We start from the raw sequence: 12,464 nt of genomic DNA, 5'->3' as shown, positions 1-12,464 counted from the left end.
TCGCCTTGTTCAAGAAGGGGAGTAGAGACAGCCCTAGTAATTATAGACCTGTGAGCCTTACTTCGGTTGTGGGTAAAATGTTGGAAAAGGTTATAAGAGACAGGATTTATAATCATCTTGAAAAGAATAAGTTCATTAGCGATAGTCAGCACGGTTTTGTGAAGGGTAGGTCGTGCCTCACAAACCTTATTGAGTTTTTCGAGGTGGTGACCAAACAGGTGGATGAGGGTAAAGCAGTGAATGTGGTGTATATGGATTTCAGTAAGGCGTTTGATAAGGTTCCCCCAAGGTAGGCTATTGCAGAAAATACGGAAGTATGGGGTTGAAGGTGATTTAGAGCTTTGGATCAGAAATTGGCAAGCTGAAAGACAGAGGGGTGGTGGTTGATGGCAAATGTTCATCCTGGAGTATAGTTTCTAGTGGTGTACCGCAAGGATCTGTTTTGGGGGCCACTGCTGTTTGTCATTTTTATAAATGACCTGGAAGAGGGTGTAGAAGGGTGGGTTAGTAAATTTGCTGATGACACTAAGGTCGGTGGAGTTGTGGATAGTGCCGAAGGATGTTGTAGGGTATAGAGGGACATAGATAGGCTGCAGAGCTGGGCTGAGAGATGGCAAATGGAGTTTAATGCGGAAAAGTGCGAGGTGATTCACTTTGGAAGGAGTAACAGGAATGCAGAGTACTGGGCTAATGGGAAGATTCTTGGTAGTGTAGATGAGCAGAGAGATCTTGGGGGCTGGGGGGGGGGGGGGGGGGGGGAAAGAGGGGGCTGGGGGGGGAAAGAGAAAAGAGGGGGCCGGGGGGGGGAAAAAAGAGAAAAGAGGGGGCCGGGGGGGGGGGGGAAAAAGAGAAAAGAGGGGGCCGGGGAAGAGAAAAGAGGGGGCCGGGGGGGGGGGGGAAAGAGAAAAGAGGGGGGCCGGGGGGGGGGGGGGAAAGAGAAAAGAGGGGGCCGGGGGGGGGGGGGGGGAAAGAGAAAAGAGGGGGCCGGGGGGGGTGGGGGGAAAAGAGAAAAGAGGGGGCCGGGGGGGGGGAAAAAGAGAAAAGAGGGGGGCCGGGGGTGGGGGGGAAAAAGAGAAAAGAGGGGGCCGGGGGGGGGGAAAAAGAGAAAAGAGGGGGCCGGGGGGGGGAAAAAAGAGAAAAGAGGGGGCATCAGAAAAATTGGTGTAAATGAGTGATTTCAGGATGCATATTTTTGTACTCTTCATGATCTCATCACACCTCTGGATTTTGACTCCCATCAGTGCAAACATATGATGCTAGAGATGGTAATTTCTGATATGAATATTTCAAGAAATCTGGCCTAGGATTCATTACCTCCGACCATTATCCAAAACCCAGATTCCGTCCTTACCTGATTGTTCTTTCCAAGTTCTAACTCCACAATAGCAACGGGTATGTTAATTTGATCCAAGTGTCTGGACTGAGACTTCAGGTCAATTCTCCAACTCAAGTTCCTCAAGCAGTTCTCCCACTTGCTCTGATTGATAAGGCTTTCACGGATTTTAACTTTATGATTTTTTCCAGAATTATGTTAAAACTACAGCCTGCTCTGGTGTGATTCCTTTTTTGTTTCTTGGTCTGCGCTGTTAAGAAGGCTTCCAGTTGGTTGAGGTCCATGTCTGCAGATGCTATTGACTGTTGAGATGAAACTCATATTAGACCAAATGTCCCTGCCATCATCTTCCAAAATCTTTAATTCAGGAGATTCAATGCAAACATCTGACCAGACAATATGGAGTACATTCTGCAAAAATAAATGCTATGATACTGATGAACTGAGAGTGCAAATACAAATAAATAAGTACAATCTGATAGCCATTACAGAGACATGGCTGCAGGATGACATAGATTGGGACCTGAATATTGAACGGTAAATGACATTTAGGAAGGACAGGAAGCTCGGAAAAGGTGGAGGGGTGGCTCTGTTAATTAATGATGGTATTAGCGCAATAGAGAGGGATGACCTACGTTCAGGAGACCAGGATGTAGAAGCAGTTTGGGTAGAGATAAGAAACGATAAAGGCAAAGTTACGCGTGGGAGTGGAGTACAGGCCACCTAACAGTGACCACATGGTGGGACACAGTATAACGCAAGAAATAATGGGAGCTTGTCAGAAAAGTACAGTGATAATCATGGGGAATTATAATCTACATTTTAACTGGAAAAATCAGATGGGCAAAAGGTAGCCTGGATGAGAAATTCATAGAATGTTTTCCGGATAGTTTCTTAGAACAGCACGTTCTGGAGCCAGAGAGCAGGCTTTATTCGACCTGGTATTGTGCAACGAGATAGGCTTAATTAATGACCTCATCGCGAAGATGCCCTTAGGCAGCAGCGATCATAATATGGTTGAATTTTACTTTCAGTTTGAGGGCGAGAAGAATGGGACCAAGACGAGTATTTTAAACTTATAATAGGGCAATTATCAGGGCATGAAAGCAGAGCTAGCTAAAGTGAACTGGCAAAGTAGGTTAAGGGATAAGTCAATAGAGACGCAGTGGCAGACATTTAAAGTGGATATTTCAGAATACACAGAATAAATACATTCCAATGAGAAAGAAAAATTCCAAGGGGTGGACCCATCATCCGTCCTGCAACATTCTTTTAGTGGTGCCAATTACATCACACAAAAAGCAAACCACCAGGGACAGGCACCAATGTGTTGCACCAAGGACATTTGATAAGGTTATTGACTCAGCCACAGACATGGGGACAATTAATCTTTATGTAAAGTGTATCGCCAACCTAATGCCATCAAAACACAATCCAATTTAAAACACATTTCTTCCTATTTAGTGATATACCAGACATTGTTTTTGCATGCACAAGGAGTCAATGTTTGCCCACACACTGGATGTAAAGATGCAGAGAATTCAGATAGATGTCCCTCTCTCTGGAATGATCTTGATCTCTCCACCACTCCCGTCCACCATTTCCTACCACCCCACCCACCTCTGCCCACCACTCCCTCTGTCACGCCCCCCACCTGCCACTCCCTCGCCACGTGCCCCTCCTCCTCCTCCTCCCCCCCCCCCCTTACACATTGGTGGTGGAAGCGGGAAACAATGATTTCAAAAGGAAATTGGATAAACATTTGAAGGAAGTGAACTTGCAGGGCTACAGGGATCAAGCGTGGAGTGGGACTGACTGGACTGCTTCGTGGAGAGCCAGCATGGGCTGATTGGCCTCCTTCCATGCCATAAATGACCAACTCTGAAGCTGTAATCTGTCATGCATGGGCTACAGGAAAAACCAACTTGCAGCTGATACAAATTTTGAAGTTAAGGGCTAATATAAATTAGTATCAGAAAAAAAGTTAAGTTTCACATTATACACAAATAATTTTGGGTTCAAAAGCTGGAAAATATTTTAAACAGGTCATTGAGAACTGTATCAGGTCTCATTGAAAGTCACAAAAACAAAATACTGTGGAAATCCAAAGTGAAAACAGAAAATGCCTGAAACACTCAGGTCAGGCAACATCAGTGCAGAGTAACTAATTAATATTTCAGATCTGTTCTTTCACCACCCTCTTTCCCTTGCTCTATTTCTCCTTTTAAGCTGTTCATTTGCAATATCTCAATATCTTCCAGCTCTGACAAAGAGTCCTACAGCCTTGAAACCGTCACTTCTTTTGCCCCCTTTCTCTGCGCCTGCCACCTGACCTGCTGAGCACAGAGAGAGTCATCAAGGAGATACAGCACTGAAACAGGCCCTTCGGCCCACCGAGTCTCTGCCAACCATCAACCACCCATTTATATTTTCTTTCTTTGGCCTCCTTATCTCGAGAGACAATGGATACGCGCCTGGAGGTGGTCAGTGGTTTGTGAAGCAGCGCCTGGAGTGGTTATAAAGGCCAATTCTAGAGTGACAGGCTCTTCCACAGGTGCTGCAGACAAATTTGTTTGTCGGGGCTGTTACACAGTTGGCTCTCCCCTTGCGCCTCTGTCTTTTTTCCTGCCAACCACTAATCCTAATTATTTATACTAATCCCATATTCCCTACCACATCCCCACCCTTCCCTCAATTCTCCTACCACCTACCTACACTAGGGGCAATTTACAATGGCCCATTTACCTATCAACCTGCAAGTCTTTGGCTGTGGGAGGAAACCGGAGCACCCGGCGAAAACCCACGCGGTCACAGGGAGAACTTCCAAACTCCACGCAGGCAGTACCCAGAATCGAACCCGTGTCGCTGGAGCTGTGAGGCTGCGGTGCTAACCACTGCGCCGCCCATGCAACACTATTTTTATTCCAGCTCTTGCTGTGCTTGGCCCAAGTCTTGAAGCCTTCCTCCTTAAGTACCCAACTGCTCCACATATTTTGCCATTTGTGGAGGTGTGAAAGAAAGAGACAACAACCTACTTGTGCAGGGACCAGATTAAAGGCCACTCTCTGATGCATGCAACTCCAAACATGGAGTTAAATCCATCAGTAAACCACCATTGTCCTCCTGAAATTTTAACATGAACAAGCCGTTCTAGTTTCATTCTAGGCATCCGAAGGTGGTCAATCCCTTTGATTGTTACTGGTAGCTATGAATGCATATACTTCCTCCTTGCTGCTCAATTCATAGAGACTAGTGGTACAATTTTAAAATAAATTCAGGAAAGCAGCACTTTTGGGTCACTTTGCTAAATGCCAGACTATAATGTGAAGGCTCAATTCCAGACATAGGGTTCTTGTGCAGTCTTCCACACGGAAAATATCAATTTAATGGCTTCAGTTCAGCAAAGGAGGGAACTATTTAGTCATTGGTCTCCCTGCCCCTTGTTGCCCATGTACGTGCATGGAGGCTGCTCAGCAAGTTTGCAATGTAGTGTCATGATGCAAATACACTGACACAAACACCGTCCCAGCATCAGCTCATTGAATAGGTAGGAACAGTTGCTGCTGATGGAGCCACAATAGCAGCATATGGGGCACGAGCATAAACAACAGCTAGTTTTCACTTTTGAAGCCAGCCCACACAAAGACAGGATTCAGTGGTCGACAACAGGAGAAAGCCCAGGGAGATTCCGCGAGACGTGGATCACAAATGATGGGTAAAATCACTTTAAAAAAGTGACAGTACACAATGTTAATGATTGTTGTATTAAATTACAAAACCATAACACAACATTAACAATTTTCATCACAGAAGTAAATAATCAAGTAAAAGGGCAGAGAACATTTCATTAATGAAACACTGTTCCTAAATTTCTCAAGTTATGTTTTTTGGAGATTAACATGGTATATGACAAAGAATAGTCAGTGAACTGGAAAGCATTCTTGAACTTTACGAAGAAATCAGATTTTCTGGCGATAGAAATACATTAAAGCTCCATACCATAGCCTTAAGTGATTGAAGAACTGATAGTGAGGAATTTTCCTACTGGCTCACACAGCAGCCGTAGAAATGACTAACATCGATAATGGGAGATATGTGGGCGGCACAGTGGCAAGCACCGCAGCCTCACAGCTCCAGCGACCCGGGTTCAATTCTGGGTGCTGCCTGTGTGGAGTTTGCAAGTTCTCCCTGTGTCTGCGTGGGTTTTCTCCAGGTGCTCCGGTTTCCTCCCACAAGCAGGTTGGTAGGTAAATTGGCCATTATAAATTGCCCCTAGTATAGGTAGGTGGTAGGGAAATATAGGGACAGGTGGGGATGCGGTAGGAATATGGGATTAGTGTAGGATTAGTATAAAATGGGTGGTTGATGGTCGGCACAGACTCGGTGGGCCGAAGGGCCTGTTTCAGTGCTGTATCTCTAAACATAAACATACACAAATGAGGAAATGTTTGGAGATGTCACTTACAACTCATTAAGACACATTACAGAAAGTAGCAATCATAATGCCTTGACATAATGTGTAAGCTTCTGAATCATCACACTGGGTGTCGTGTTAACTTTGGTGAAAAGATAGTGTATGGAAGAGAATAAAAATACTTAAACAGAATGTTATTTTACCAAATAAAACCAAGTAAGGTCGAACCAAATGAATTTGAAGTGGGAGTGAATAAGTTCATCACAGGCATACATCAATAAAGTGCAAGGATAACATGCCCAATTACAAATGAATGCATTAGCTTGGGCTGATAAATGGCAAGTAATTCTGTGGCAAGTAACCCACCTCCTGAATCCTCAAAGCCTGTCAACCATCTACAAGGCACAAGTCAGGAGTGTGATGGAATACTCTCCACTTGCCTGGATGGTTGCAACTCCAACACTCAGGAAGCTAGACACCATCCAGGACAAAGCAGCCCGCTTAATCGACACCCCATCCATCACCTTCAAGATTCACACTCTCCCCCACGGACGCACAATGGCAGCAGTGTGTACCATCTACAAGATGCACTGCAGCAACTCACCAAGGCTCCTTAGACAGCACCTTCCAACCCTTAACCTCTTCCACCTAGAAGGACAATGGCAGCAGATGCATGGGAACACCACCACCTGCAAGTTCCCCACCAAGCCACACACCATCCTGACTTGGAACTATATTGCCATTCCTTCATTGTCACAGGATCAAAATCCTGGAACTCCCTCCCTGACAGCACGATGGGTGTACCCGCACCAGATGGACTGCAGCGGTTCAAGAAAGCCACTCAGCTACCTTCTCAAGGGCAATTAGGGATGGGCAATAAATGCTAGCCTTGCCAGCAACACCCACATCCCATGGAAGAGTTTTTTGTTGAAATATGCAGGATGGTCCAGTAGGTTGCAATCCATGTGCCAGCAATGTTCCACAATGTGGTGTTAGGCTTGGTGGCTTTAAAGGCTTTTTCCTCAAATGTTTTCTGCAACTTCCAATCTCAATCATGCCATCAGGAAAAATGCCAAGTGCTCTGCACTTCACCCAGTTGCAACTGCACACCTCCCCAGGCATCTCAAGGATGCTAATGGAAGCAGCTTAAGATCATCTCCAGGCCCTAAGTTCACAAATGATGCGACTATCACCACTGAGACCTTGGGCAACCATTCACAAAAACGTGCATTTCCCAGATTAGACAATTGTTTGAAATAACAGCAATGGCAGACTTTATCCACATCACAGACATTCTAACACTGCTCTCACATAGCCTGCCAGTTATCCAACTAAGATGCCCAGCCCCAGAGCTGCAGATGGTCCAAGGCTGCTGCTTCACATCTTCCCACTCCAGCCAGGTCCCTCAAACAACTGAGAAGATGCCAGAGAGCAAGCAGGCAAAACCAGCCTTGGCACAGTCGGACATGGCATCACATGGCCCTGTGGGGCAGCCCAGAGTTTGTCGCACCTGCAGCAAATCTGGTCATGTGGCAGCTGACTGCTACACAGTGCTCTGCAAGAACTGCCAGCAAGGCAGCCACCAGACAAAAGCCTGGAAGCACAGTAAGTGCTGCAACCTGTACGGTGGAGCAAACCACCTCAACAACTCATGCCCGAAAAGCTGCCTCAGTTATGCACAGGTGGTGAAAATCTAGGAGGGACACAAGGAAGGAACAGCGAACATGGCTGCTGTAAAGGAGACCAGCAACCCTCCTCCAAAGTCCCCTTGTGAGAAAAACTTGTCAATGAAGGACAAAAGGAGAAGGAAGAGGGTGTTGCAGCAAGCTGCCAAACACCAACCCCCCCAACCCTCCTCCTCAGCAGACAGAATCAGTGGAGAAGGAGTCAGCAGGTGGACAAATGGGTGAGTAACAAGTGGTTTGGAAGAAAACCACAAAGGCGACAACCCAAAAAAGGGGACAGTGACAAGAGGATGCTCATGTCTGAAACAGACTACAGCAAATGCTCATCAGATGAGGAAGGACAGGAAAGCTGACACCAGCAAAAGCAGAACGCAAAAGGAGCTGGAGGAGAAGACCCCCCCCAGCTCCAAAAATCAGAAAACAGCAAAAGGGCCCAGCGCACCCCAACCCCAAAGGGGCAAGTGCAGTGAGACACCCAGCACAGCCCACCTCGAGGAAGCCAGGAGTAGCAACATCCTCGATGAGGAACAAAAAGGAAAGACAGCACCGATGAGGACAGTTCAAACCTCCCTACTTACACATTGCCCTTATGTCACCCCAGCCGAATAACCCTCCCATGAGTGACCAGGACCGTTTACTCAACACAACAATCGTGCAACAGTTTGTCAGCACTATGGGTATGCAGGAACATACCCAAGGGCTGGGACTCGAACAGACCCCTGGAGTGCTAAGCAACTTACAATTTTAATGGATCTAAAGATTGCCTCCATTAGTGTGCATAGCGTTAAGTCCACTGCATGATGTGTTTTGATCTTGGGTTACTTAGCCAAGGTCAAAACTGACCTGCTGTTTCTACCAGCATGTGGAATACCAAACCTCAGTACAGGGGCAGTATTCTTAAAGTGCATACAGAAGAGCTTTTTGAGCCAGCACATAGAAAGTCCTGCAAGAGGTGGTACTGGACCTAATCCTGAGGAATGAAGCTGGACAAGTGGTAGAAGTGTCAGTGGGGGATCATTTCGGGGATAGTGACCATAACTCTAAGGTTTAAGGTAGTTATGGAAAAGGACAAAGGCAGGGCCAGAAATAAAAGGACTGCATTGGGGGAAGGGCGATTTCAATATGATAGAACAGGATCTGGCCAAAGGAGACTGGGAGCAGCTATTTGTAGGAAAGTCTACATCACATCAGTGGGAGTCATTCAAAAAGGAAATAGTGAGAGTTCAGATAAAAAATGTTCCCATAAAGGTGAAGGGTAGGACCAACAAGTCCAGGGAACCCTGGATGTCAAGGGATAGAGGATTGGATAAGGAAAAAAAAAAGGCTTATGGCAGATTCAGAGCACTGAAAACAGCAGAGGCACTAGAGGAGTATAGAAAGTATAGGGGGTACTTAGCGTAATTAGGATAGTGAAGAAGGGACATGAAAAAACACTGGCGGGCAAGATAAAGGAAAATCCCAAGGCATTTTATAAGTATATTAAGGGCAAGAGGATAACCAGGGAAAGAGTAGAGCCCATTAGGGACCAGATTGGCAGTCTGTGTGCGAAGCCAGAGGACATAGGTGAGGTTTTAAATGATTACATTTCATCTGTATTCACTATGGAGAAGGACAATATAGGTGTAGTGATCAGGGAGGGGGATTATGACATATATGAACAAATCAGCAATGAAAGGGAGGAAGTATTAGCTGTTTCAGCAGGCTTAAAAGTGGATATATCCCCAGGCCCAGATGAGATATATCCCAGGCTGTTATATGAGGCAAGGGAGGTGATAGCACAGGCTCCGACACAAATTTTCAAATCCTCTCCGGCCACAGGAGGGGTACCAGAGGACTGGAGGACAGCAAATGTGGTACCACTATTCAAGAAAAGTAGCAGGGATAAACCAGGTAATTACAGGCCAGTGAGTCTAACATCAGTGGTTGTGAAACTATTGGAAAAAATTCTGAGGGACAGGATTAATCTCCACTTGGAGAGGCAGGGATTAATCAGGGATAGTCAGCATGGCTTGGTCAGGGGGAGATCGTGTCTAACTAACTTGATTTAATTTTTGAGGCGGTGACTACATGCGTAGGTGAGGATAAAGGCAGCTGATGTAATCTACATGGACTTCAGTAAGGCTTTTGATAAGGTCCCGCATGGAAGATTGGTCAAGGAGGTAAGAGCCCATGGGATCCAGGGCAATTTGGCAAATTGGATCCAAAATTGGCTTAGCGGCAGGATGCAGAGGGTGATGGTCGAGGATTGATTTTGCGATTGGAGGCCTGTGACCAGTGGTGTACCGCAGGGATCGGTGCTGGGACCCTTTCTGTTTGTAGTGTACATTAATGGTTTAGACGTGAATATAGGAGGTATGATCAGCAAGTTCGCAGATGACTCGAAAATTGGTGGTATTGTAAATAGTGAGGAGGAAAGCCTTAGATTACAGGGAGATATAGATGGGCTGGTAAGATGGGTGGAGCAGTGACAAATGGAATTTAATCGTGAGAAGTGTGAGGTAATACATTTTGGGAGGACTAACAAGGCAAAGGAATATACAATGGATGGTAGGACCCTCGGAAGTACAGAGGGACCTTGGTGTACTTGTCCATAGATCACTGAAGGCAGCAGCACAGGTAGATAAGGTGGTTAGGAAGGTATATGGGATACTTACCTTTATTACCCAAGGCATAGAATATAACAGTAGGGAGGTTATGATGGAGCTGTATAAAATGCTAGTTAGGCCACAGCTGGAGTATTGTGGAGAGTTCTGGGCACCACACTATAGGAAGGATGTGATTGCACTGGAGAGGGTGCAGAGGAGATTCACCAAGATGTTGCCTGGGCTGGAGCATTTCATCTATGAAGAGAGACTGAAAGGGCTGGGGTTTTTCTTCTCGAGCCAGCAGGCCTCATTCTTTGCCACGGAGGCCTCCAAAATCATCTTCCAGTCCAGAGTCCACTCCATGGAGCAGGATGAGACGTGCCCACACTTCTTCCAAAGGTACACAGAAAGCTCTGATTAGCAACCTGAAAGAAGAGGACGGCTAAGTGTCATCACAGCCTCACATACTAAGGATCAGCAAACCTTTTATGCCTGACCATACGATATGAAGCCCACAGACAGCACGGCCTCCCAGTCCTTCTTGTCCTCTATCATGGAGGTCTTAGATGACAGCATGTGGGACAGTCCAGACAAACCACCAACTCTGGACAAGTTGACAAAGGCAGTCAGGTCCTTTGAGATGAGTAAAACTCCCGGAAACAACGGCTTACCAGCTGAGCTGTATTTAATTCTGTGGGACTGGATCAGCCCAGACCTGCTGGAAGTGTACCAGAGTATACTTCTGACTGGCAGCATGTCAAAATCCATGAGGAAAGGCATCATCGTCGTCATTTACAAGCAGAAAGGGGAGCGGGACTACAAAATTCTGTCCAAAGTGATTCACCTTGATCAGACCTGCTTCACCCAGCAAGATGATCTCTGATAGCCTTGCACTACTCAGGGATACGATTGCCTTTGTACAGGACAGAGAGGCAAACACCTGCCTCATCAGCTTAGACCAGTCTTTGACAGAATATCACACACCTATATGATGGATGTGCTCTCCAAACTGGGGTTTGGGGACAGAATCCTCAATTGGATTCAACTGTTCCACACAAACATCAGGAGCACAGTTTCAATCAACAGACAGTGAGGGATACGAGTTCCTCGAGCGCGTTCAGGAAAATTTTCTACAGCAGTATGTTGCTAGTCCAACAAGCAGGCACTGCTAGACCTGGTTCTTGCGAATGAGGTGGGCCAAGTGGATCAACTGTCAGTCAGAGAACGTTTAGGGGAGCGATCATTTTAAGGTTTAGGCTGACTATGGAAAAGGACAAAGAACAATCCATCGTAAGAATAAATAACTGGGGGAAAGCCAACTTCAATGGGACAAGAATGGACCTGGGATGAATAAATTGGAGTCAAAGGTTGGCAGGAAAACCAGCAGCTGAACAATGGGCTACCTTCAAAAGGAGATAGTTCGGGCACAGTCAAGGTATGTTGCCATGAAGGGGAAAAGGTAGGGCAAACAAAAGCAGAGCTCCCTGGATGACAGAAGAGATAGAGATTAAGATAAGTAAAAGTGTGCTCATGACAGATGCCAGGTAGAAAATACTATTGAGAGCCAAGCTGAACATAGAAGGTTCAGAGGGGAAGTGAAAAATAAGAGAAGCAAAGTGATTGGCAGTGAACATAAAAGGAAATCCCAAAGTTTTCTATCGACATATAAATAGTAAACGGGTGGTAAAGGAGGAATGGGGCCAATTACGGACCAAAAAGAGATTTGTGCATGGGAGGTGGAGGGCATCGCTGGGGTATCAACTCAATACTTTGCATCGGTCTTTGCCAAGGAAGATGACGCAACCCAAGCAATGGTAAAAGAGGTGGTGATTCAGGCACTAGAAGGGTTTAAAACTGATGAGATGGTATCGGATAGGCTGTCTGTACTTAAAGTGGAAATTGCAGAGGCAATGCCCATAATTTTTCAGTCTTCTTTAAACTCGGGGGTGGTGCCAGAGGACTGGAGAATTGCAAATTTAACACCTTTGTCCAAAAACCAATCTAAAGATAAGCCTAGCAACTACAGGACAGTCAGTTTAACTTCAGTGGTGGGGAAAATTCTAGTAAGAATAATTTGGGACAAAATTAACAGTCACATGGACAAATGCGGGTTGAAGAAAGCCAGCATGGATTTATGGGAAAAATCATGTTTAACGAACTTGCTCGAGTTTTTTTTTGAAGAGGAGATACCAGAGAGGGTTGATGAGGGCAATGGAGTTGATGTGGTGTACATGGACTTCCAAAAGGCATTTAATACAGTGCCACACAACAGACTTGTGAGCAAAGTTGTAGTTCATGGAATAAAAGGGACAGTAGCAACATCGGAATGGCTGAGTGACAGGAAACAAAAAAAAAAAATAGTGATTACTGGATGTTTTTCGGGCTGGAGGAAGGTTTGTCATGGAGTTCCCCAGGTTCAGTGTTGGGACCCTTGCTTTTCCTGATAA

At 45.8% G+C, this 12,464-nt stretch overlaps 1 protein-coding gene across 1 annotated transcript in view; it reads right to left on the bottom strand.

The window, feature by feature from the left end:
* Positions 1-1,285: 1,285 nt before the first annotated feature.
* The window catches only part of commd1 (copper metabolism (Murr1) domain containing 1), a 42,627-nt gene continuing 31,448 nt past the window's right edge, over positions 1,286-12,464 (bottom strand). Inside the window, 3 exon segments of the mRNA XM_068025977.1 lie at positions 1,286-1,519; positions 1,521-1,565; positions 1,567-1,635. Of these exon segments, the coding sequence (XP_067882078.1) occupies positions 1,301-1,519; positions 1,521-1,565; positions 1,567-1,635 (333 nt within the window). The 3' untranslated portion in view covers positions 1,286-1,300.

Source organism: Heterodontus francisci, unplaced genomic scaffold (genome assembly GCF_036365525.1).
Source record: "Heterodontus francisci isolate sHetFra1 unplaced genomic scaffold, sHetFra1.hap1 HAP1_SCAFFOLD_1278, whole genome shotgun sequence".
NCBI lineage: Eukaryota > Metazoa > Chordata > Chondrichthyes > Heterodontiformes > Heterodontidae > Heterodontus > Heterodontus francisci.
This window is presented reverse-complemented; position numbering and strand designations above follow the sequence as displayed.